Source organism: Nanorana parkeri, unplaced genomic scaffold (assembly GCF_000935625.1).
Source record: "Nanorana parkeri isolate BGI_ZX_2015 unplaced genomic scaffold, ASM93562v1 scaffold292, whole genome shotgun sequence".
Taxonomy (NCBI): Eukaryota; Metazoa; Chordata; class Amphibia; order Anura; family Dicroglossidae; genus Nanorana; species Nanorana parkeri.
Window position 1 is genome coordinate 960,802 of NW_017306560.1, and position 26,251 is coordinate 987,052.

General features: G+C 40.6%; 1 protein-coding gene across 1 annotated transcript in view; it reads right to left on the reverse strand.

Annotated features, from left to right (window-relative positions):
* FBRSL1 (fibrosin like 1) overlaps window positions 1–26,251 on the reverse strand; it is a 515,094-nt gene that overhangs the window by 236,291 nt on the left and 252,552 nt on the right. Inside the window, exons 5-7 of the mRNA XM_018557615.1 lie at window positions 15,545–15,572; window positions 10,543–10,578; window positions 10,119–10,122 (exon numbers count right to left, since the gene is read on the reverse strand). Of these exons, the coding sequence (XP_018413117.1) occupies window positions 10,119–10,122; window positions 10,543–10,578; window positions 15,545–15,572 (68 nt within the window). The remainder of the gene's footprint in view (window positions 1–10,118; window positions 10,123–10,542; window positions 10,579–15,544; window positions 15,573–26,251) is intronic.

Sequence of the window (26,251 nt, forward strand, 5' to 3'; positions counted from 1 at the left end):
CCTGCAGAAAAAAAGCAGGAAGACTAAAAGCAGAAAATTGTGTTTGGGAACCAACCTCAGCCGTACGGTAAACGATCATTCCGCAATGTAAAGTAATGCAGAGAATAAGCATACATATGGGAACCTCAAGAATTCCTCAAGGCGCTAAGTTGTTTGTCTGTTAACACCAACATATCATGCTTTTTATTTTTTTTAAAGGTTTCCTAACAATTAATATGGAATTGGGGCAACACATGACTGTATAGACATATAACATTAAGAGGTCACCCGTTAAAACATCCATGATCAGTAAATGTACAAGGAAAGATCCTTTAACCATTTCAAGGCAAGGAAGTTCAAAATGATGCAAGAAGCATACAGAATAGATTTCAGTTTTATGTATTTCAAACTAACCTGGCAAAAACTTGGCATTACGCTATTACATCTGTAGGGATGCAATATTACCCTGTAGGGTATTTCATCTTATCGCCGCGGGCAGCAAGCTGGTTAAAGCCAAATGTTATTGTTTTGAAAACCTCAGAGACCTCCACCCTCTCTCCCACTGCTTTGCATTCTGAAAAAGAGGCAGTGTTTTCAATTTAAAACCTAAATTAGCTGTCCAATTGAATCTAGCTGGCACAAAGCTCTCCTTGTGACAGGCTGTAGTTATGAAGCATATTTTACATTAATAGAACTCAACATGAGTCCCACGTGTAGGGTGGTAGAGGGAGGGAGACGTGTGCTCAACTATTGAAATGTTACATCCAATAACTCACAAGTTGGAGCTGCTTGCTTTTCTCTAAGTGTTTTGTTCTTATTTAAATCTCTCTTGAATAAAGGAGAAAAGGTTGCCACTCTAATTAGTAAAAACACAATATACTCCAGTGAGGGAGAGCAGCTAAAGTAAACCTGTCAAAAGACAAACACTGGGGCTGCCAGTGCTGATAACTTTCTGAAAATGCTTGTTCCATGCTGGTTTTGCTGACCCATATTTTAAGTCATTAAAGTGTAAAAAGTATGAAAATCAGAGAAAAGCCAGAGACTCAGAGAAAGTCATTTTTGCATACTTGTTTTGGGACAGTGACAAAGTATTACAGCAAGGAAGGCAGTATGACAGCCAGACAAGGCGAATTTTCAGAAGGAGAGGTTAGCAATAGCATCTAAAAGGTAAATATAGCTGCAAGCAGCAATAAAAGGTGGCCAAGCATTAGAGCCTGGTTATAGCACATGAGAAGATATTGTAGTTAGAGAGATAAACAGCAAAGTTATGTATTCACAATAGACCTGTACAACTGCATATGTTTTCATGAATTGTAATATTTTTCCAAATTCAAATTTGCCTGCCGACCTTTTACATATATTTTAAATTTGCACGTATGTTGCTGAGTAATTATGTGTATAAAATTTTAAGATAGTTCAGTAGTGATTTAAATACACATTTGTGCAATTTGCTGCAATGTTAAATGTGAATGGCTAACGTCAGCCATATTGATGTTGATATTCACTTCCTATGACCAACCTTAGTAGGCAAGGTGGCCGTGGAGATGTGTGCCAAAGTTCACATTGTCATGACATACGGTTTCAGAGATAAAAGTTTGTAGAATATTGCGCAATCCAATATGGCTGCCAAACTATGTGATAGATTGACTTGTAAAACACAAGTCTGAGTCAGTGGGGTTGATTTACTAACCTTATAAACACACCACGAATGTGTATACACCTCTGCAGTGTGTTCCCTCCCAGCATGATCTATGGGTGGAATCTAAACACCTTTGTAATGTGTACACACCCAGCAGGTGTGTTGTGCAAAGCCCTGAATGAATTCCAAGGTGATGTTGGGTAAATTAGCTCTATGTTGTGTTGCTTGCGTTGATGAATGCAGGCATGATTTTTCCATATATGGCATTAGTGGAAATATGCTTTTAGAGACTTTTTGGTTGATAAATACGTTTTGCTGTGTGAAAATCACACACACCTGGTGTGTGTGTGTGTTTAGGTTAGTAAATCACCCCCAGTATCTCTCTATAGATCTCTACAACTGGACATGATTTTCATTTATTATCATATATTTTACAAATTCAAAATGGTCGCCGAGCTTGATGACATTTGGAACCCATATTGTATTTGGCAGTTATGATTTTGAGTTGTCATATGTATAACAAGTTTAACATACTTCAATAGTGAAATAAATGCACGTTTATGCAATTTGCTGCAATGTTAAAAGTGATTGGCTTCTAGTGGTCATATTGATTTGGCATTGACTTGCTTTGATACTTCATTGTAGAGGAGGTGGCCATGGACATATGTGCCAAATCTCGAATTGTTCTGACACACAGTTTAAAAGAAAAAGATGAACATTTTTGGATATTGTGCAACCATTGTTGCCAAACCATGTGGTCAAATGACTTGTAATGAATATATATGATTGTAGAACACAGCATATCCTCACATAGCAATTTGTATATCTGTAGCTTTAGAGGTTATGAAAAAAAAGATGGTTTCAATATTGTCCAATATATGTTCGCTAAAACCAAGATGCCTGCCAAATCATGCGACCCATGATCTTTATGTTGACAAAGATTTAACACAGCGCAGTTGTCTACCATTGTGCCAAATTTCATGAGTTTTTAAATAACCTGCGTGGTTATAATTAGCATTTGAAGAAAGGAGCATCAAAATAATAGGAATATTTGTAGAATTTGACACAATTCAATATGGCCACCAAACTATGTGGTCAATTGACTTGTAATGATCAGTTCTGAGTGTAGATCACAGCATAACCTTACACACCAATTTGTACATCTGTAGCTTTAAAGGGGAACTATGTGGTAAGTGTTTTTCCCATAGTTCCTCCCGTGACCCAAAGCTCAGTAGGTCGCGAGCTACAGCTCGCGGTATACTGAGACCGCTGCAGCCGGGATGGATCCCGACATTACTGTCGAGATCCACCCGGCTGCATGAGTGACAGCTGGCTCTGTCTATCTAGAGGCAGAGCCAGCTGTACCCACCCCCTCCCCCGTCCGTTCCTCCAGTCAGCACTGGAGGATCGGAGGGGGGGAATCCCTGCAGGGAGCTGTGACTGACAGTCACGGCTCTTTGCAGGGAGATGATCGAGAAGTGAGCGAGCGACGGTATGTGTTCGCTCACTTCCCGATCTATTGAGCTGACGTGTGACAGCTTCATTGTCACACCTCGGCTCGAACTATGAGGTTGAGTGAAAATCACTCACCTCATAGTTCTCCTTTAATAGTTTCTGAGAAACGGATATTTGAATATGGAGCTGAATATTGTCACCTAAAACAAGATGGCTGCCAGGGAATGTGACCTATGACATTTATGATGCTAAAGATTAGGCATATCTAGGCTTTTGAAAAAAGGCCATAATAATGATAACACTATCTAAATACGATTGGCTTGCAGCGGCCATAGTGATTTTGGGATCGGACCAGATTTTACAACCGTGGTAGAAGAGGTCGCCCTGGACATATGTGCAATGTTTTGAATTATTCTTATTAATGGTTTCAGAGATGAAGAGGTTTTTCAGAATATTGCACAATCCAATATGGCTGCAAAACCATGTGGCCAATACACTTAAAATGAACACGTGACAACAGCGCTCAGCATAATCTCACACAGCAATTTGTATATCTGTAGCTTAAGCGGTTCTAGAGAAGCAGGTTTCTGAATAGATCACAAAAATTGTTGCAAAAAACAAGATGGCTGCCGCATTATGTGACCTATAACCTTTATATTGCAATAATTTCTGCAGAGTATAGGGCTCTACCATTGTACCAAGTTTCATGAGTTTTTGACTAATGTTGCACATATTACAGGCATTTGAGAAAAGCGGCAGAATAATATTAACAATAATAATATTAAACAATAGGTGTCCTGCAATTTCGTTGCTTGGCCACCTAATGACAGAAATGTATAATTATTTTAGGAGTTATAAAAGATAGACATGTCCTCTCTTGTATCACAAGGGTGCTCAAAGAGGAACTAAAAATAAAATAAAAATGCTGGTAGGTAGAGCATTTTTCGTAGAAGAGATTGTACATTCCTCCCGCGAAAAAAAAAAACCCCTTTCACTTTCTACTACTATTGTATTTGTGTATACTTCCTGTGATGTATGTGCAGTTCAGCGAAAACTCCCAGCATTTATAATATGCTGAAAGTCAGAGTGGATGCCAGGGTAATGTAGCGCCAGCACACATACTCAGTTCATCATCACTGACAATTCAAAAGCTGAAGCAAAAAGACATCAGATGTGAAAGAAGCATCAGAAAGGATGTCAGTGGATGTGATAGATTGGCAAAAGAGAGCACAGAGCTTTCAGCACTGCAAGAGGGCAAACAGGTAAGACTGGCATATGGTGCATACTTGCACATTATGGCAAATGCTCCCATACCTATCATTTCTATATACAATAAGGGCTATTAAATATTATACTGAAAGACCAGAGTAGAACATAACACTTCCGGCATGCTTAATACAATATCCTGAAGGTTTCAATTGAGATTTAAAATAGACAGATTTTGGAAACATTAGATAACGCTGACTGGTTTGTTCTTCCTAGCTCCAGTTATATTTCAACTTTATTGAGTTTGGGGTGAGCAAATCTGGCCATGGTCTTATGTAACCCAAGAAAGTACAAGAACTATTCAAATTTGAAATATGCATACATGATATATCCACATATGCTCCTGCTACGGATCTCAAAATTAAAGGCTAAACAATTAATTAAATCTAGAACCACTCAATACAAAATGTGATATAATTATTGACCATTTAATTATTTGCCGTATTTATCTGATAATTTAAAGTCAATACAGAAAGTCAAGACTTTGTAAAAAGATCGTATTCATCTGTTTTTTAATAGGTAAGTTCCTCAAGGAATCGGAGGTTGTCCAATACAGGGAACCATTCAGAAATGGAAGGTATGCAAGATGATTTCCAATGTTTAAGTATCAAAGATTTGGCTGCATTCAGCATACACGAGACAAGGGTCCTGGTGAGCCTTCGGTAAGGGGAATAAACAGGACCAAGGGTCCGTAGATACCCGAAGACCACTTATAAGATGAATGATCTTGACAACAGAAGCCCAAAAGCATTTAATTGAGGGACATTTCCACCATATATGAGCAAAGATACCTAGAGCTCTGCAAGATCGTCAACAGTGAGGGTCGGATGAGGAATAACATGCATGTAGTTTGACAGGGACATTATACCATCTGGATAGTAACTTATAGTCGACTTCCGTCATATGGGCGGCAAGAGAAGAGGAGAGATTGAGAGGTGGAATTTAGATTCCCATTTCCCTACGTAGCTCCAGTTTAAAGCTGATATTGAGGCTGCAGTAGGATCGGAAAAAAGTTTGAGTTCCCCAGTAAGGGACCACTCTAGAAACTAGGGCTGCAACAACTAATCAACATAATTCATTATTGAAAAAGTTGTCAACTTTTTCAATCATCGATTAATCGGCCTCTGATTAGTTGGCCCTGTTCACGGCTCCATACAAGCTGCGCGCCGCACCTCTTCCCCACCTCACGCTCGCCGCTGCCAGACCCGCATCCACACTCCACACCTCCTCCCTGCCTCACGCTCACCGCCCGCCCACATCCACGATTGGCACAGGGACGCAGGGAGAAGAAGTAAGGAGGAGCAGGTGTGGGGGGATGACAGCCGCCGATAGACAGGCCTGATCTCAGAAGCAAGTTGCTGGAAGACTGCTCAGGTAAGCCTGCACTTTCACACACATGGTGCTCTATAATGCGGGCGGGTCTGGCAGCGGCGAACGTGAGGTGAGGAGGAGGTGCGGCGCGCAGTGTGTGTAAAGCCGTAAACAGGGGCAACCAATCAGAAGCCGATTAATCGATGATTGAAAAAATTGACAACTTTTTCAATAATCGATTATAATCGATTATGTCGATTAGTTGTTGCAGCCCTATCGAACTTAATTATTTTGAAAATAATCGTTAGCTGCAGCTCTACTAGAAACATACAAAAGGACCGCAATAAAGATAAATCCAGGATACAAAAACACAATGTATTGCTTTTATGATTTAAAAAAACATTGTTTGTACATACAGCTAGAATAAATACCTGAATGTCTCGATATCAGCCTTCTGAAACCACCTGAAAAAACAAGGCTGGAAAGGGGGGTATCACACTGAGCCAGTCAGGCTCTGTTGTATTACTGTAAGCCAGGGGCGGACTGACAACATATGGGGCCCCCGGGCGATAAGAGATTACGGGGCCCCCTTGGGCTTTGCACATATAAAATCCACCCAATGCATTATTACAAGGGGTGGGCAAATGTCATTCCTCTAGCTGTGGTAAAACTACAAATCCCACCATGCATCTTACCGTGGGAGCCATGCATATGCAAAAGTCTTGCAATGCATCATGGGTCTTGGAGCTCTAAGGAACGCACAGAGTGCAGAGGTCAGATCTAAGGAACGCACAGAGTGCAGAGGTCAGAAGTAAGGAATGCAGAGAGTGCAGATGTCAGATGTAAGGAGCGCACAGAGAGCAGAAGTAAGGAACGCAAAATAGAAAAATGCATGATGAAAAAACAAACTTAAAAAAAAGGATCACTGAAACTGCCGGAGAAGGGGGATAAATACTTTCTATAAACACTGTAAATTGTACCCAGATGTCAGTTTAGAAGCGGCCATGTCACCGCGTCCTGGGGGCCTTAGATCACGTATATGATCCGTCACCAACCTGGCCGGCTCACTTTGTTTTGGGGCAGGAGGGGGTGTGGTGGTGCAGTGAACTCAACGGCACCGCAGTTGAGCCCCCTGCCCCCAGTGCGATCGACGGCACCCAAACGTGTGACACATTAGTGCCCGCGTTCTGGTCCAGTACAATCTGCACAAAATAGTGCATGCAGCATTTTTGCAGATCAAGTAAAAGGACAGATGCCTGGCCACGGGCCCCGTGCTGGTCGCGGGCCCTCGGGCAGCGCCCGACTGCCCGATGGGTCAGTCCGCCCCTGACTGTAGCAACACTCAAAGCTTTTTGACAAGACTAGAGAACAAAATCAGAACCTCGTTAGCATGCAGCTGACCCCTTGGCGGCTCATCCTAGACAAGGCTGTATTGCTCAACTGCATTGCAGTCCACAGAAAGGTCCAGGAGCTGGTTAAGCTATCTGACAGGGATGCCTTGATCACAAGACTTTTCTGAACAGAATTACTAATTCTCTGGCCAGTTAGACATTCCAGATATATGTATTTCAACTGTGTGCTTATCTGTTTGCCTAGGATTTAGCTTTAATGAAAAAGACATCTGCAGGCACCTAGTGGTGCATGCTGTCACTAAGTAATGTATGTTATTAAATTTAGAATAATGAGACAAAAGCACTTTAACTTTATAGGAGCTATACACATAGCAAAAAGTAGGGGTGTGTCAAGAAGCTTAACGATTATTTCCAGTTTTGCAGTCAAATTTGAGAGAACCCCACTATTTGCTTATGTGTTCCCATTCACCAAGCATACCTAAAATATGTATTTTTTAAATATTTCTTATCCTTTTAGATATTTCTTTGGAGGAGGCCTTTGTGCAAACTACAAGCCATTCTGAACAGTTTGAAAGCGAGTCTGTTCCCATAGAAAAGCTAGGGACACAATAAACTTCCTCCATTAACATATAATGCTTCTAGACCTTTAATCTTTTCTTGGGACAGACCGAGTTCACATCTAGTTCACAACTAAAAATGAAATCTTCCAGCACAGTACATACAGGGTTAATTATAGTAAACATAACCTCCTCCCACACCCCCCCCCCCCCTTAACATTACATAGGGGGAAGCTAGTAAGGATTTACATCCTTTATTGGGCCTATCTGCTCCTTTCTCACCTTTTCACTGTTAATATATTGGTAGAATTTTTGGGAGTTCTTTTAACTATCTGCGGTGATATGCTTTTTGCACTCAGTTTTAGCTGCCCAGATTTCGAGTTTGCATTTTTTTGTTACATTCTTTGTAGTTAGGGGAACGCCAATGCCGTCCCCTCCGTCTTATATTTTATAAATGCCGCTCTCTAACGCTCTCACGTCCTTGACGTGTTGTTTTACAGTTTTATTAAACCATATCGGAATGTCAGTATATCTGTATACAAATCCTTATGTTCAAAGACAAGCTAGCTATTCTGCATTTTGTAAAGTTACAACCCAAACAGAAATAGATAAAGCTTTGTTTGATGAGACCTGAAGAATGGCCCACTTTCTTTTGATTTCCCAACTGGGAATGTTAGGATATGCTCTCAAAGCTACTGTCACAGATTAATTCAGTACAAAAATAAATTATCCACTGCAAAATGACCTTGTAAATTAGCAATCCTATCCTGTTACAGCTTATCTAACTGATCTATGAATTTAATGCAAAAACAAGTGTACAACATGGTTAAGGATGTGTTCCCCAAAGCTATGTTCCGATGTGAAAGGAAATGACAGGCACACAAAATGGAGCTCTGCAGCTTCCAATCAATTTTATTAATTCCTTAATTGTTTGGGTCTTTTCCAGATGTTATCAAGCAATCACCAATAATGCCAGCACAGAGAAGTTGCTTCATATTGGAGCTGTCAGACTTAATGAGGTTGCGCACAGGAAATCAAATTAGAGGCCTGGCTGGCGCTATTAACCTGCCTGAGTAAATATCAATTTTTAGATGTACCATGGCTGCTGGATCCCCTATTTGTTGCGGGGAATTAAGGAGTGCTGTCAGTGCTTGTGACAGACCATATTCATTTACACCTGCTTCCTGTGACTAGGAGGAGATGCCTGCCTAACTTCATTAGCAATTACCTTAATAACACAGGTTCTGCCGCAAACGACACACAGTAAAGGGAAACTACAATGGTTTTTCTTCTTTGTAGTTAATAAAGTATTTTCCTTTTCTAAAGAAACATTACAAAAAGACATTAAACACAGGGTAACTCCATGAAATTTAGATTGCAGAACATACTGGGCGTTCTAATAATAAAGTTCACCACTTCCTTTTCACTTGTGGGCTCTCTCTAAATAAAAATCTTTAGGGATTCATAGGAGTTAAAAGAGAAGGGTGTGTGCATTGCAAATAGTTATAAAATGCAGGGGATAAAATGACACAAAATGCAGAACAGTAGATCACTGTTCGGAAAACCTAGAGTGATCAATTTTAGCGTATTACTTGCTGGCTTCAAATAGTAAACTTGAAAAGTTCACATACAAAATTTCACACTAGACTATAAAATTAAACAAGTATTAAAGAAGTAGCAATAAAAAAAACCTACATTCTCATCTCATGTCTAAATGTTAACAAAGTTAAAATTTTTGAGGATGTTCAAATGTTTAAGGTTTGTCGGGTTAAAACAAATTAATCAGCTAAGCCAGATAACACTGTGAGGAAAACTAAGACTCTATACTTAGGGGCTCTCTCTTGACTCCCTGGTATGGACCACAACACATGCAGCATATAAAAAAAACCTCTTCCAGGCATCTCACTTATGTATTTTCACGTTGTTCCTAGAGTCTGACTTTCCCTTACCCGATTGCCAAATCATGCCAACTGCCATTTCAGTTTCCATCCAATAAGATTACCTCATTGGCCAATATGGTCACTTTGAATGGACAGGGGAAGGTTGGTTGGTGATTAGCCATAAAATCAGGTGCAGTCAAGTCCCACTAACAATGTGAAACGAAATCAGTGAGGAAGCACTAAAAAGGATTCTTGATTAAAAAGGTAACCTTCAACTTCTCCTCCCCAGGGGGGCTGCAGGAGGGACGCAACCACAGAAAAGGACCAAATGGGTAACTAATTTGCCTATTCCTGTCACTGAGAGCACATGTGAAGTAAGGCTTCCCATATACGTCCCTCTGTGGCCCGCCTGCGGTAGACAAGTTGAAGGTTAAGGCTAGGGATGCACAGATACTTTTCGAGTACCAGCGCAGATACTTGGCATTTTCATGAGAACTACCAGGGTTGCAGTGGTTGCAGCTGGGACCTGGCTCTGGCACTCCACCATTGTCCTGAAATTATTAGTCAATATTGTTTTAGAAAAACTGTCACATGGCAATAAACAAAAATGTATCAGTACTCGTACTTGTAAGTACTCGGCAAGTAACAGTACTCGTACTCGCAAAACTGGTATCTGTACATCCCTTTATTTATAGTTATAAAAACAAAATCATACATTAAAACAGGAGATGTACATTCTACAGTACATAGGTGTATTTTAAATGATAGAGACAGAATATAAACCAAAATCCAGAAAAAACACGGTACGAATGTTATAAATTGAGTTGCAGTTCAGTGAGTAAAATAAGTATTTGATCCCCAAGCAAAAGATGACTTAGTACTTGGTGGAGAAACCCTTGATGGCAAGCACAGAGGTAAGACGTTTCTTGTAGTTGGTTACTAGGTTTGCACACATCTCAGGAGGGATTTTGGCCCATTCTTCCTTACAGATCTTCTCTGAATCCTTAAGGTTTCTTGGCTGTCGTTAGGCAACTCGAAGTTTCAGCTCTCCATAAATTTTCTATAGGATTAGGGTCTGGAGACTGGCTAGGCAACTCCATGACCTTAATGTGCTTCTTCTTGAGCCACTGCTTTGTTGCCTTGGCAGAATGTTTTGGCTCATTGTCATGCTGAAAGACCCATCCATCTCAGTATATTTTCATTGCTACACAAATGGTACTTAGTATATCCGCGCTAAGGAAGTGATAATGATTAAATTTGCTCCCCCCCTGAAGAATAGACTATTTAACAGAGTAATTCTTACCTTACACTGTGGTACCAACTGGTAGTGCCTTCCTCCAATTTTCAGCATTGGAATATGGGTGTGCACTACTACAACATCATGTAAAATTGCAGGACCACTTAGGTATATGATGATTGGACCTGCTGACCCCCATGTCAGTAGAAGAAACAGTAGTGATGTAGGGGTTGGCAGGGAGAACTACTGAAAGCAGCAGGCGACAAGGGAGATCAACACTCTCTGAAGTGTCAGAATTGCTTTGCATCGGAATGGGGAATTCTCTGCATTGGAACACTACTTAGCCTCAGGCAGCCAGAGAAGCGTTTACTTGCTTCTTGCAGGTACTTGATAGCAAGTGTGTTTAAGTGACAGGGTTGCTTTGAGAACTTTTTTTCCCACGAATATAAAATGAACATCTCTTTTCCTTTAATGAAAAACAATCAACTTTACAAATCAGTCAAATGTCTTATGTGTTTGAGTAATAGCAATATTCCTCTTCTTTCCTTGGAATATTAGACCTATGTCTGTGTATAAGACTAGCTTAATTTCTGTGCTGACGGGAAGCAGTGCACCAAGCAAGAACTATACCAAATGTGAAGCCTAAAAAACTGTTTGGTGGTGAAAACGTTAATTTTTTTTCTGCACTAAATACATTATAATAGTAGTTAGGAAAAAAAATTGAAGTAAAAGATGTTAATTGGGTGAGAGCTTTCGCCTCGCTGCACATCCACAATACCTTATAGTGCTTGGAGCCTTCGAATGCCACAGGAAAACATTGTCTGATAAGCATCACTTTTCAGATCACAGACAGCCGGCCCCAGCTCATTATTAATAAATACACTTCCATTTATCAAAAGCTCCCTTTGAGCGCAACAGGGAGCCTGGGGCAAAAGGAGACAAATTCTTTTCTTAAGTCTTTCTGAAAGGTGGTGAGCAAAGGGACCCTCACCCCCATTAACCCAGCAGAGTTCGCAAGCCCCCCTCCGGGGGGAGAGGGAGATGCTTTTGCAGCAGTAAACTCGTACTGATCTTGTGCCATCTCAATATATTTGTTCATTATCTTGCGCACACACTGAAGCATTTGGAAATGTACTCAGGGCACAGGCCAAATTGATCATCTGCCTTCATTTTCCGCACGAAGCACGGCTACAGCTGCTGCAAACAGGCTGAATGTTTATTTATTTATATAGCAGGCTGGTTTTGCTCTCGATTAAAGGTCCATGCAGTATTCTGGGTATATTTACCATGGCTATTTTAAACAATGCATCACAGCGAGTGGTAATGCTGTTTGGATTTTTGTTTTTCAAGCAAAAACCCCAGAAACACAATGGAATTCACTAATTTCAATATGCCTGTCTCAGAAGCCTGGGATACCAGCAACCTTTCTCTGACTCTTGGGCGACATGCTAGTTTTTGGGCAGGAAAGCTGAACACTTTCAGCTTCAATGCAAGTGAAACCATTGACCCTAAACTAGTAGCTCTAGAGGTTGGAGAATGGCAACTTGCAGCTTCCAACAGAAGTGTTTGAGGCAGATGTCTTTTCAAAAGGATTCCCTTTAAAGTGAACTCTACAAAACACTTAAGGGAATGGGGGTTGGGTTATGTTCATGTGCAAGTGTCTCAGTCATGCTTCTGCTTGTCTGGATTACCAATTTCTGGTCAGGTATTAATATGCTCCTTGTCCTATTAAGCAGCAGTAACCTATATTGGAGAGTTGTAGATTTTGCGAAGTCTTTTAAGGCTCTGACCCTAAATGCAGTCAAAGGTTGCTGCAGGCAAGAAGTGCTTTACACCAAATCTACTGCACAATGTTTCTCTATTCATGTGCAAATGATTTACCTATTCAGCCTCTTAGGAAAATTCTTCCATCAAGATGAAGCATGGCAGCAACAGTCACAACATCACAAGGGGCTGCAGTGCAAAACACATGTTTTCCATATATATGCATTATTTGGCTGCTTTCAGATGACTGTTTCACAGCCAGGCCCTGCTTTCCTGATGCTAGAGAATCTGGGACACTTACAAGTACTTGTAGAAAAGAGCAGATGAAGGCTTTAAATAGGACGGACCTAACCCTAAAATAGCCCCTGTGTGGCTTGTGATGAACAAAACATTTCCTTCACTTAAATATCCACCTCAGCGTGAACTACAGGACAAGGACACAACCTCCCTATCAGAGCGACTGGAAGCATCACTGCAGATACTGTTCCTTCATTATTTCCTCACTAAATTACCTTTAATGACCATCGGCTCTGTTATGAGGTAATTTGCCGCCTAATAAATACAAATGGACATTTTAATTACAAATTTATTACATGGTATTGAAGAGTTAGAATTACTGGTACATGCAGATAAAATTGCTTCAAACTCCACATATTAGATATTTCCAGATCATTTAAAGACGACAAAGCTGTAAATTAGGTACAATATAATTTGAGCAAAATACTTTATAGAATTTAGCACAATTTAAAGTGAACCAATCAAACTTTTGAAAGTTAAAGTCTTGCTGAGACCACAAGGTACGTGATGTTATTTGTTAGCCAATAAAGCCACATCTCTGTGGTCCTGACATTCAGATTAAGTCCCACTCATATGCTGCTCCTGTGTCCAATAAGAGAGACTGAGAAGGGCTGTAACAATAGAAGGGGGATGGCGGGTGGCCAGGGCTTAGCAATAAATGCAAGCAGGTTGATTCCTCAGTAACACATTAAAAAAATCAGTTGGAAGGAAATGCTTTCTGGTTAACAAAAGTAAGTGTTTCATTCCAGTAAATTGTTCAATGAAAGGCACATAAAGTAGCCACACTGACATTATTATTTAGTCATGGGACATAGCACAGTGATACAGTGACCTTAATGATTCAATATAGAGGTTCTCTGCATCTACCAAGATCTGTGTATTTTTAAAATCCCCCATCATACTCAGACCATATAAAAGTCCCAAAAACAATTCAAGAAAGAGATAACAAAGGTCCCACACTCACTGCTACTTCTTGATCACTATTTCTTACAAATTACCATATACAGTTTTAAAGTTCACTTTTGTCCATTGCCATTTTTACATAACAGTGAGGCATAACGTGGTGACTGGGGAACTTTTAACCTTGTAAAATACAAGAAAACTCCAGCACTGCCATCGGTTGATCAAGGGAGCAACAATATTAACTTCACTTAGTCTTGGAGCTAGACAGAGCAAATTGCAGCACAACGATAGCGATCTTCACTTTGATAGTCCTAACTTAGAAGTTGTCTCTTAAAGGGTTTGTTAAGCCAAAACTAGAGCTGCAGCTAACGATTATTTTCAAAATCGATTAGTTAGCCGATTATTAAGTTCGATTAATCGGTTAATCGGATAAACAATAAAATAAAGTTTAAAAAATGGCTCCAGTGATAGGACTACTAGTTTGTATTGAGGTTGTAGTCCATCACAGGAGCAAGATTGGAGCGGTGGAAGTAAAAAAGAAAAAAGATAGTGTGGTGTGCAATATAGTGAAATGGAAAGTGTAAAATTATACAGCAATGAATGCAGAATTGCATCGGCTATAGAGGACTACAAAACCCAGCAAAAGCACATTATACAGCACAATGCAGAATACCGCCAGCTATAGAGGAATACAACAAATACCAGCAATAGTACATAATAGCTGGCGGTATTCTGCATTGCGCTCTATAATGTACTATTGCTGGGTTTTGTAGTCCTCTATAGCTGGTGGTATTTAGCATTGTACCACTTTATAATGTACTATTGCTGGGATTTGTTGTAGTCCTCTATAGCTGGTGGTATTCCGCATTGCGCTGTATAATGTATTATTGCTGGGACTTGTAGTCCTCTATACAGCGCAATGCAGAATATCACCAGCTATAGAGGAGTACAACAAATCCCAGCAATACATTATACATACAGTGTATAATGTATTGCTGGGATTTGTATTCCTATGTATAATATACAGCACAATGTACCATCAGCTATAGAGAAATACAAATCCCAGCAATACATTATAGAGCACCATGTGTGGGAAAGTGCAGTCTTCCAGCAACGTGCTTCTGAGATCGGACCTGTCTATCAGCAGCTGTCATCCCCCCACACCTGCTCCTCCTTACTACATCTCCCCGCGTCCCTGTGCCGATCGTGGATGTGGATGGGCAGGAAATGTGAGGCGGGGAGGAGGTGCGGCGTGTGGAGCGTGGATGCGAGCGGGTCTGGCAGCGGCGAGCGTGAGGTGGGGAGGAGGTGCGGCGCACAGCGTGTGGAGCTGTGAACAGGGCCAACTGATCGGAAGCCGATTAATCGATTATTGAAAAAGTTGACAACTTTTTCAATAATCGATTATAATCGATTATGTCGATTAGTTGTTGCAGCCCTAGCCAAAACATTTGTTTGTGTCAGGATCAGATACCGCTCCGTAGCCCCAGACCATGGCGGGGACGGCCCCGTCAACAGCGTCTTGTTGCTGAGCGACGGGCGGGCGCACCTCAGCGCTCCACTCCTCCCTCTTCTGAACAGCTGAGCCGGCGTGATGACGCGGCGAGCTCGGCCCAGCGGCGTCCCGTTGCTAGGAGACGCTCGGGTCGGGTCTCGCCTCTGGCTCCGCCCCCAACCACCGTTCTCTGCCTACATAAACGTAGGCTGTCCACTTGCTCGACGTTCTAGCAAAGTAGTACGTCGAGCAAGCTACTTAGGGACTTGAACAATATCTTTGAACAGGAGAGTCAGCTACAGCCTCTTGAACCATTGCCTCTACTATACTTGGACTCCTCGCAGAGTGGATTCAGCAGCACATCCTGGGACAAGCTTCCCCCACCAAACAGCAAGTAGCCATTACTCACATGTTGCAATCAATTAGATTGTGGAAGGCTGAGACCTAGCTGGGAAGCTCCACTACCCCTCATCCTCTCTTCTTACCATTTGACTCCATTCTAATGATGCATAGGACTGTGATTTCTTATTAGGAATTAAGTGATTGCCATGTTCTGGGTTAGTGAAGTTAACTAACCCCAGGATACCAACCATATCATAACCTATTCTTTGAACTGTCGTAGCTATCGTATTATCTTGAGTACCCACGCACATCACCCCTAGTGAAGTTAACCAGGCGAGTAAAATACAAATCCTAACAGACCCCAATGCTGGTAAATTGTGGTTCTGTGGGAGTTCGCTGCCACTACTAACATACTATTAGAACAAATGGTGTATGATGTGTAAGGGGTTCCGACGTCACTCACTGCACTAAAGTGTAACCGTGAACCCTCCACCTGAACCATTCCTACTCACCTCCGCAGCTGCGATCCTATATATATATATATATATATCTTGCTGTGCTTGCACGAATCATTACAGTTTGCTGGTTTTGGATAGAGTAGGGTATAGTTAAAAACCCTAAACAGCATGGATGGATGAATCGTATTCGGATAGACAGCGCCCGCCATGGTTAGAATACATGAACAGTGGCTGCAGTCACTGTTGGGCTGAAACATTTTGACCTGGCTCCTTCAACAAAAGTTAACTGAGTAATCAACTTGTGTCCAGCAGTGTATGACAAACCTTATAAAGTTGTCAACAAAACAGGTTTATCCATTGGGAAATTTTTCCTCACCTCCGGTTTCTGTGACATTTCCAAATTTTTAATTTCCCATCACTTTTTGTACCAGAGACAGTGGTCACCAGAACAATAGTGAGGGCACTATCCACTTAAAAATCTGACAGTGTTTCTACCCCCACCACTCTTATCCAAAATGTGTATGTGAACAGAAGAAAACGTCCATAGAACTCTGGTCATGGCAGTGCAGGTCTGGCGTTCTGTTTCTCCCAAGCAGAAAGTTGGGCTGGGCAGGGAGGCAGCCTTCTGATCATGGAAGCACAGGCACAGTATCCTGTAACTCCAGAGCAGGAAGCAAGACAGGGCTGGACGGGGCATTTCAACAAATTTTTGACTTTAGGAGTACAGGAACACCGTGCATAGACACAAAGGGGTTGATTTACTAACCTTATAAACACACCACGAACGTGTATACACCTCTGCAGTGTGTTCCCTCCCAGCATGATCTATGGGTGGAATCTAAACACCTTTGTAATGTGTACACACCCAGCAGGTGTGTTGTGCAAAGCCCTGAAGGAATTCCAAGGTGATGTTGGGTAAATTAGCTCTATGTTGTGTTGCTTGCGTTGATGAATGCAGGAATGTAAATGCATGAGCTAACCATTTTTGTCTAAACTGTGAAGCAGCATTATATATGCATCATGTGCATGATTTTTCCATATATGGCATTAGTGGAAATATGCTTTTAGAGACTTTTTGGTTGATAAATACGTTTTGCTGTGTGAAAATCACACACACCTGGTGTGTGTGTGTGTTTAGGTTAGTAAATCACCCCCAAAGTCTTGTATCTCCCATTAAGAAGGCACAGACACAAACTGACAAAGAAGGAAACCAGATGAAGGGGACTGGCAGGATCAGCAGGTGTATAAATGTAATTTATATATTCATAAATCATTTCATTGCTTTTTAAGGAATTAAAAGGACTCACAAAGTACACTGTTGGAGCCAAGGGAATCTAATTCCGAACGATGTACAATAGGGTTCACATACACTTAAATAAGGATATTACCTGTAACTAATATCACTTTTTAAATACAGAAGCAATGAAAAAAAGTCATTAATCATTCTGCTGTAAAATGCTACAAAGTACATTACCAGTGTTCATATGAACATAAAGGGGGGAATTTGTCAAAACTGGAGCAGTTGCCCATGGCAACCAATCAGCTTATCACTTTAGTTTGTCCAGCTGAGATTTAAACATGAAAGACAGAAGCGGATTTTCATGCACAACTGCTACAGATTTTCTCTGTTCCACTTTTGATGAATCCCCCTGAAAGCTTCTAGGTCACAGAACATAGGGCACACTATTGCCTGTCTTTATGGAATATACTGTATGAGCTACATTCATTCCTTTCCCTATTATTATTCTGTCAAACGCTATATTTGTGTATATCTTTTTAATTCATACTACTTGTTTCTGCTCCATATTATGCATTAGTACAAAAGAAATGAATCGAACAAAAGCTTGTTTAATGTAGATCTCTACCTACAGCTTTAATTCAATAGCTTTCAGCACCGAGAGTTCAACACTGGTACTTTTAAACATAGAGCTCATGGTATAAAGCAGCGCCATCCCTGCTCTAAGCCTTAAAGAACTCTGAGTGTAATTATTCTTAACCATTGCAGTGGGGCTACCTACGCATTTCAAGGGTTAAGTGCTCGTTTTCATTTAAAATGAGAAAGATATACTCATTTGAACCTCACAGCTGGCTGCTGTTAGACCGGTCCCTGACGCTTCGCTCCCCCTCCGCTCCAGCAGTCTAAGGTCCTGTAAGTCATCATATCCTATACAGTGTATTGGACCTAAGGTCCTGTAAGTCATCATGTTCTATACAGTGTATTGGACCTTCCTACATACTGTATATTCCTATTGACAATCCACCATCAGGTCTCTGACATTATTACCATGGCTAAAATCATCAATAAATGCTTGGTTAAAGATCAGACTCTTCCTTAATTTACACAACTCTAAAATAAACACGAGTATTTTTACTTTAAATAGGCACTGCAGACTGCATCTAGGCAAATTATACACCCATGGAACCCAGATTTTATACCATGTGACAACTATAACCCCCAAATAACTGTGCACATAGTCACTGCTCCTTGCCCTACCTAAATAAACAACCTTTAAAGTTTTCTTTTTATTGTCCATTGCATGCAATCTTTGTTCATCTCTGGGTCACTGAATGAAATATGCTGGGGGGATATCTTTACAATGAGCATTCTCTAAAAGGCCAGTGATATTACATTATGTAGTTTGAATAAATTACACATTATATCCCTAGGCTCTGCCATTTGGTTCTAGATTGCTCTTATTTCTAGACTGAAGCGCTAAAGCATTCAAGAAGCATCACTCTGTCTCAGAGACAGTATCTAATGAGATCAACTGGGAAAAACAACCGGCTTGTTTATCTTTGACTGACCATAGAGTGGCACTTATGAGATTACCTGTTCCCTGAGATCCTCTGCAATCACACTCATGTTCCAGGTTGATTTGCTGATGGTCAGATTTTATTTTGCCATATACAATGTATTGATATGTATTGACACCCAGCTCCTAGGCACTAACAACTGAATGTATCTAATTTCTATCTTTTTAGATTGCAAGCTCTCACGGGCAGGCCGTTCTTACCATCTTGTCTTGATTTGTAGTGTAACTGTAATGTCTTCCATATATTGTAGAGAGCCGCTCAAACTGTTGGGGCTATATAAATCATGAATAATAATAATAAAATATTATGTATGCCCAATTGAGACTGAATACAAACAAACCCCCAAATGAAGTGATATAAACACATAACAATACACTATAGAAGTTGGAAGTCTTATTTTCAGCTTTGTCATCCAATTCAAGACCGCAAATGACCCCCCCCGCACACACACAAATACACACACACATACAATGTTAGTTATGTGTTCCCATTCACACAGTGTACTTAAATATTTTTTCAAATACTTCTTACCTTTCTAGTTATTTCACTGGAGCAGATTTATGCATAGGCTACTATAGGCGGCTACTGGTGCTTAGAATAGATGGCAATGTAAAGATAAAGGGACAGACTTGAGTGGCATTTTTTTTTTTACGTGGCACGCTGTATCCAGCTTCTGACAGGTTGCGCTGGTTTTGAAGCGGGGATCCCGCTGCGCATTTTGCTTATCCTGTCAGAACCTGGATTCAGCGAGTGCCTGCTTTCGGGCGCCGGCTGGATCACTTCTGCCAGCACAGGAGTGAGGAGGCTCAGCTTGTCGATGTATTCGGGTGAGGATATATATTTTTTTTTTCTTAATGGCAGGTGAGGCTCTACCTCACTGGTTTGGGGGCGGTGTTTTTTGCAGCCCAAGACAAAAGCACCGCCCAAAGCAAATGCCTAGTTTGCCTTGCGGTAGATACACCTCTGTCCAGAAGGGGTTTAGGAACAGGTGTCAGCTATAGAATCGCAGGGAGACAGTTACAACACAGGCATATTGTGATATATGTAACCAGTTCTCAAAGCTACAACAAAAACTGCTAAATCTTCAAAATGGCTAGTTTAATGCAAAGCGTTGGGCCTGATCCTTTTTAATTTCAGCGACCGCTTGGCAACCTTTCTGAAGCAGTAAGGAAGGCTTCTGTTATTAAGTAATTTTTTTATTGATTATTAATCTACATGTCTTTTCTATCTCAATTTGTTAAAGTTGTGAAAATGCATAAACAAAAGTAATGCACATAAATCTAAACGGTTTTATGCATTTTGCTGTGCGCAGCTGGGTGTCTGGGTACTAGAAGTAATAAGTCTGTGTACCGTCAATTATTTTATAAGTGATGGACCCACTTTAACCTGGGAAAATAAACACAGCACATTCCTCAACATTAACATCTAAACTTGGCACTCTGCATTAAGCTACCTCTTAATAAGCCAATACCTCATCAAAATAAATAAACAAATGCATGTTGTTACCCTACTGGAAGGAACTCAAGAATAATCATCTTAAAAATATAAATAATCTGCAATGCAAAATTATATTTACATTACTGACACTGAAATTATTAGCATTAGCCATATTTTTCAATATCATCTTCTGGGAATGGACATTGGGGAGTTCGTACAATATCTTATTGGAAAGGCTTTGATCCTGCCAGACTGTGAAGTACCTCGGAAGCTCTGCTCCCTGTGGAAACTTTCCACAGCCATGATTTCTCATGGAAGAACAGGGATTTCTCTTAACTAATCATGGGGCACACTCCACAAAGCCTATGCCTTTGAAGCGGTCTCATGTGTTGAGCAAAAAGCAAAGCATGGCATACATTAATGGAATGAATACTAACCTCTTTAATCACACTCATGGCAATTATCTAACCTAAGCCTATTGAACACCTCATACCATCCAGAATTTGCTCATTAAGATTTATGTTACAATGATAATTCCCTGCTGCAGTGTTCAAGCAAAGTCAGCCCCAAGCAGGTTCTCTTACATTTTTAATGTTTTAACGTTGCACAGACTCAATTTATTTCCCCTCATATCAGCATTTATGAAGACCTGTAATAACGGTATGTTGATATGTCTTTACACATAAACGTTAAACCAAAAAAAATCCCGACTTCCCCCAGTTCATTAGCAGCCACCTCTGGGGAAAAATTCTTTATGCTGCTCTTACAAGATGGTGTGATTTTCTTTTTTCTTTCATGCACTTGTTCTTCCTGATATTGCTCATACAACTGTCAGGGTCATGTTTTTCCTTGAGCGTCCCTCCTTCCTGCGAGCGACTTAGCACAAGCTTCTGTGTTGTTTTTCTCACAGGAGAAACACAGTGACTGCTGCTATAACCAGATGGCATGACAGAAAATTACAACCAGCTTTTTTTTTCCAATGGGAAACAAACGCAAACCATGTTAATACAAGAAAAGTACAGAAAAAAGGAGAACAAAAAAGAAAGCAAAACATCTATCCTGAACTTGTGTACAGCTTGGAATGTAGAAAGGACTTTGGTGGGAACTACATTTTTCATACTGAACACCAGCTTTCCACCCAGCCATGTCTACCTGAAGCAATGGTAAATACTGTACGTGTGGCAAAACATTTCATGTCACGACTGTTTCTTTTTCACCACAACACTTCAGTAACACGTCTGAGAAAAGAAAGTAGGGCGCTATATATTCAAATGTCATGTGCAGCAGGTGAAATTTCAGATGTGTACAGAACCAATGCAAATGGCCTTGGCTGCCACAGAGAAGCGGTTAAAGTGGACCTTTACCCATATCTTTAATGTTTAGTATAGGCAATCTAGAAACGCATACTTCTAGATAATTGCAAGCTTTGTACTCTTTGCATGCCTTGATTCTCTTTTCTTCCCCAGTCTTCTGACAGTGGCCATGTTTACTAAGGGCAGATTACTAGCTCTTTTACTTCCTTTTTTCTGGCACATGTGACTAGGACATGAGGCCATACACATCTCAGGGGAGGAAAATGCCTTTCCCTGAGGTCTCATGAAATTACAGATGAGATTTCCCAGCAATGCTCTGCTGATGTAACTTTCCCAGGATGCAATGCTTTGGCACATTATATCATTTGTGCCAAAACTGGACCAGGAAGTGGATAAACTCCATTTGTAAGGAAATTAATAACAAGTTTAACTAATGAATGTAAGATGATTTTAATTCAGCATGTAGAGGTGTATGCTGATGTGATTTTTAGAAAAGGGGGTAAAGGTCCACTTTAAAAAATACTGATATGACTAAAGCAGAAGATGTAGCAACATTTTGTTCCAATACACTGAAATCAAATTCAAGAGAATTCGACACAACAGACATACTGAAGTTCCAAGTTGGTTTCTCAGCAGCTAAGCTCCCCCATCTCAGAGCACCGGCTCTATGTTTACATTAGATTAGAATAGGCTTAAAGGCTGCTAAGTACTGCTTTGGGGGGACTGCTGCTGTTGGGGGGTTGGGTTGCTGACTGAACAAACTGTGCTTGTGCTTCTGCTGCAAACTTTGAGGATGAATTGCTCCACAGTACCTGGAGCACACTAAAGATGATTTATTACTTGTTAAAGCTGAACTTCAGCCTAACCTTCAGTCTTGCACAGTTGTACAGGATTCTCTCCTGTACTGCTGGAAGACTTCCAGCATCATCTAGCTATTTCCTCCCCAGACCGTCCCTGACCTACCCCTTATAATCAATGGATTTCAGTTCTTTTAATCATGGACGCTTAGCAAGATATGGGGGTATTATAAAAGTTGGAATGCTTCCAAATGCAGTCTGCCTAGGATCTCCCACTCCTCCAAACTGACATCCACCCACCAAGGCATTTTGATATTACATACCTCCTTCCAAGAACCAGCCCACTGCCTGCATCAAGGCTGATGGCTCTTTAGAGGAGTATTGAGGCAGGGTGCTTTGATGTTTTCAGAAAGAGAGACTCTGTAATGTAGTCATTGGGTTTAAAAAAATGTATGTATTAAAAATTTAACAGCTATACTTAAAAACTAAATTAACATGTTGATTAGGAGAGTAAGGAGCAACCAGGGAAGGCAAAATATAAGCAGATTAAACTTTAGCTTTAAGAATATGCAAATCCTTAAATATCCATAGCATGACTACAGGCTCACCATAACACTTAATGGGAACCTATGCAGAAGTGGCATGAAATGTATATTAGCAGGTCTGTACCATTTTGAAAAAAATTTTGAAAAAATATTTCTATGAAGCCAAAGCCTGAATAAGGGGCAAGTTACTAAGGTCACAACAGTACTGTATTACCGGAGTGATGCTACTTCTCTAGGGATACATAGAAACTTTGTTGCTATGGTGATGCCTTGCTACAAGAATGACAGCAGTTGATTAAAGTGATATTGTGCTGCCACAGTGTTACTAGGGTCCCAAAGCTTCAAAAGCATTGTAGCCAACAATTTCAAATAAAAAAATTAATGGATACTTTGCTGCTGAGCTAGTCACCCGCAATACCTTCATAAAAGACTACATAATCCGATCACGTCAAATTTACTTAATAGTTTAGATTTATTCAAGGCTATAAAAACTCACATAGATCAACCTCCCCAAACATAGTAAGGTAAAAAATGAGAATGTATGGTAAATGAAAAGGAAATAGCTCACCCTGAAAGTTTATTTCCGATTGTAAATTTAATAGAACATTAATCAATACAAGACAAGTTTCTACGCCTGTTACTATATCCGGAACTCAGGGAACTATGGACTGTTACAATGTTATATGTTAAGACTTGAACAGAAATTTCAACTATCATGTTTTGCATCTACACCAGGGATCTCAATGTACCAGCCCACGGGCCAATTCAAGCCCGTGAACTGGTACCATGCAGCCCGCAGCCAGATGACAAATGAGGCACGCAGTCACAGATTGCGTACCTGACTTGGGGGACCAGCTATTTGGTCTGCATCTCTGTCGGATGCAGACTGTATATCTGCTCCTGGCGGTGCCGGCTTATGCTCTGAAAGCCTTCACTGAGTGCCAGCCAAAAGGAAGGATTATTAAGGTCTGCAGCAGCCAAAGGTGCAGACTGTACTAATCAACCACTGGACCACCAGGGAATGTGTTATCTCCCAACAAAAAATGTAAGCAGGTGAGGGAGGTCTTTCTGTTATTGGATGTGCCGGGGGGGAATTGTGTTTGTGTGTGTACTTCTGGGTGTATTATTGTGTGCGGATTTCTGCGTGTGTGTATATATTAAGTGTGTACTTCTGTGTGTATTATTGTGTGCGTATTTCTGCGTGTGTGTGTATTTGTGTGTGTGTGTGTGTGTTCTGTGTGCCTATTTCTGCAGTGAATGTGTGAATCTATTGGTCCACACTGCACACATATACAGATGCATTCATACAGATATGACACACACAAACGCACATACTCACATCACTCCCATTAATGCTGACAATAACTAATCTGGTACCGTATATAGTTACATTTTATTTTGAAGTATAACATTTTATGAAATTTGGCAAGCAGCCCTCATGGGGGAAGAACATTTGTCCAGTGGCCGCCAAGTGAATTGAGTTTGAGACCCTTAATCTACATTAATCATACTGAATAATTCCACCGTAATTTAAGAAAAATTCATGCCTTGGATAAAGTAAAATGCACTGTTCTTCACAAAATCCCCATAGCTTTAACACCAAAACACATATGAAGAATTGAAAGACATGAGGATCTCAAGGGTCCCACTCCTTAGTATGTTATAGTTGGGCAAATCTGCCTAAATTAACCAACATTTTCTTTTCCTTCTTTGGAACAGTCAAGATGGTGCATTGGTGGTGGTGGTGGTGGAGAATACACACACACACACACAATGACTAGAGAAACATTATTCTGGATTCATACATTAGGTGATCAGATTTCCTGATGGAAACTTGGAAAATTTGTTGTGGCATGTATATGTTATACACAGCTTGGCTGTCATTTGAGCAGTGAAATGACTTTGTGAATGGTGAAATGATCTGTGGTACAGTGAGCCCTGCTATTACAAGGCACAACAATCTCAATTAATTGTAGTCCCTAGGAGCACATTTAGAAACATAGGGCCTGAACAACTACACAGTATGCCCTTCCTAGACAGTCTTGCCAATATAATGTGTATTTAAATAGGGCTGCAATAATGATTATTTTCAAAATCGATTAGTTGGCCGATTTTTTCGATTAATCGGAATAAAACAACTAAGTACCATCCTTAATTTAAAAAAAGAAATACACAAATGCAGTGTTACAAACATAAAGTTTACTTCAGAATAAAACAACATGCACAATTTTTTGCAATCGCACTGCACAGGAACACACAGCATTACAGTACTGTGCATTCCAGTGTGGGTGATAACACTGTGGGTGGGAGGCGCATTTGGGGTGCCGTTGAAATGAATGGCACTGCAACGCACCACCGCAGCAGAACTTGTCAGGCCGAAACCAAAAATGACTTTTTCCCCCAGCTTTTATAAAAAAAAAAAAAAGGTGTATAATAAGCACATGGCACTTGAATAGCTTCAGCCAAGGAATGACAGCTGCCAATGGCAATATTCCGCAGACAGCAGCTGAACGTAAATACAGCAGATAGCGTGCTGCTGCAATAGCCAGCCTGCTATTGGCCATTTCAAATTACAATGGCAGGCTGGCTATTGCACCCGCCCACTGCTTGCTGTGCCCTCCTCCCAGCTTGGAGAAGAGAGCTAGGGGATCCAAACAACAAATCGATAATGAGAATAGTTGACAACTATTCTCATTATCTATTAGTTGATTGCAGCCCTATAGTTAAACCATTATTAGGGGGGCCTTGGAACAGTTCCTGGTGGCAATATAATAGAAACTGGACTTCTCATGTCAAAGATTACATTTTTGTGAAAAAACAAAAAGGACTAAATTGGTATGCACTACAGATAATGCTAACAGTTAACGTTCTTTAGATTTCAACTGTGTCTAGGCCATGCAATCTTAAAACAGAACTCTGACCACAGCTTTTTTTCTGGTATAAAAGGCATTGCTACGGCCACAATGTTGCTCTGTAGTGTAAAATGCATACTTTCTTTTATTCCGGATGGTGCAGTTGTTGCTGTACTTCCAGCTCACTGCTGCTCTCATATATGGAAGCACTGGTGTCATGTATTCATCCCCCTTGTTAATTTACAGATTGCCTTGTATTCTGTGAACAATGCACAAAATTCACAGTCCAGAAGTACAGGGATAGCGGCACTATCCAGCATGCATGAAAGTATGAATTTTACACTACAGAATCCTGATCCAATGCATCTATGGACTGGTACGCTGCAATATGTTACATTTTTGTTCTTGGGTTTAAATATACTTGAAGGTAGCCAAACAATTACAGCACCTGAAAATTACCTCCTGAAAGACAGAACATAAAAATATGGGAAAATGAAAAGAAGCCATCAGAGTGTGTGTGTGTGTGTGTATGTATAATATATATATATATACATATAT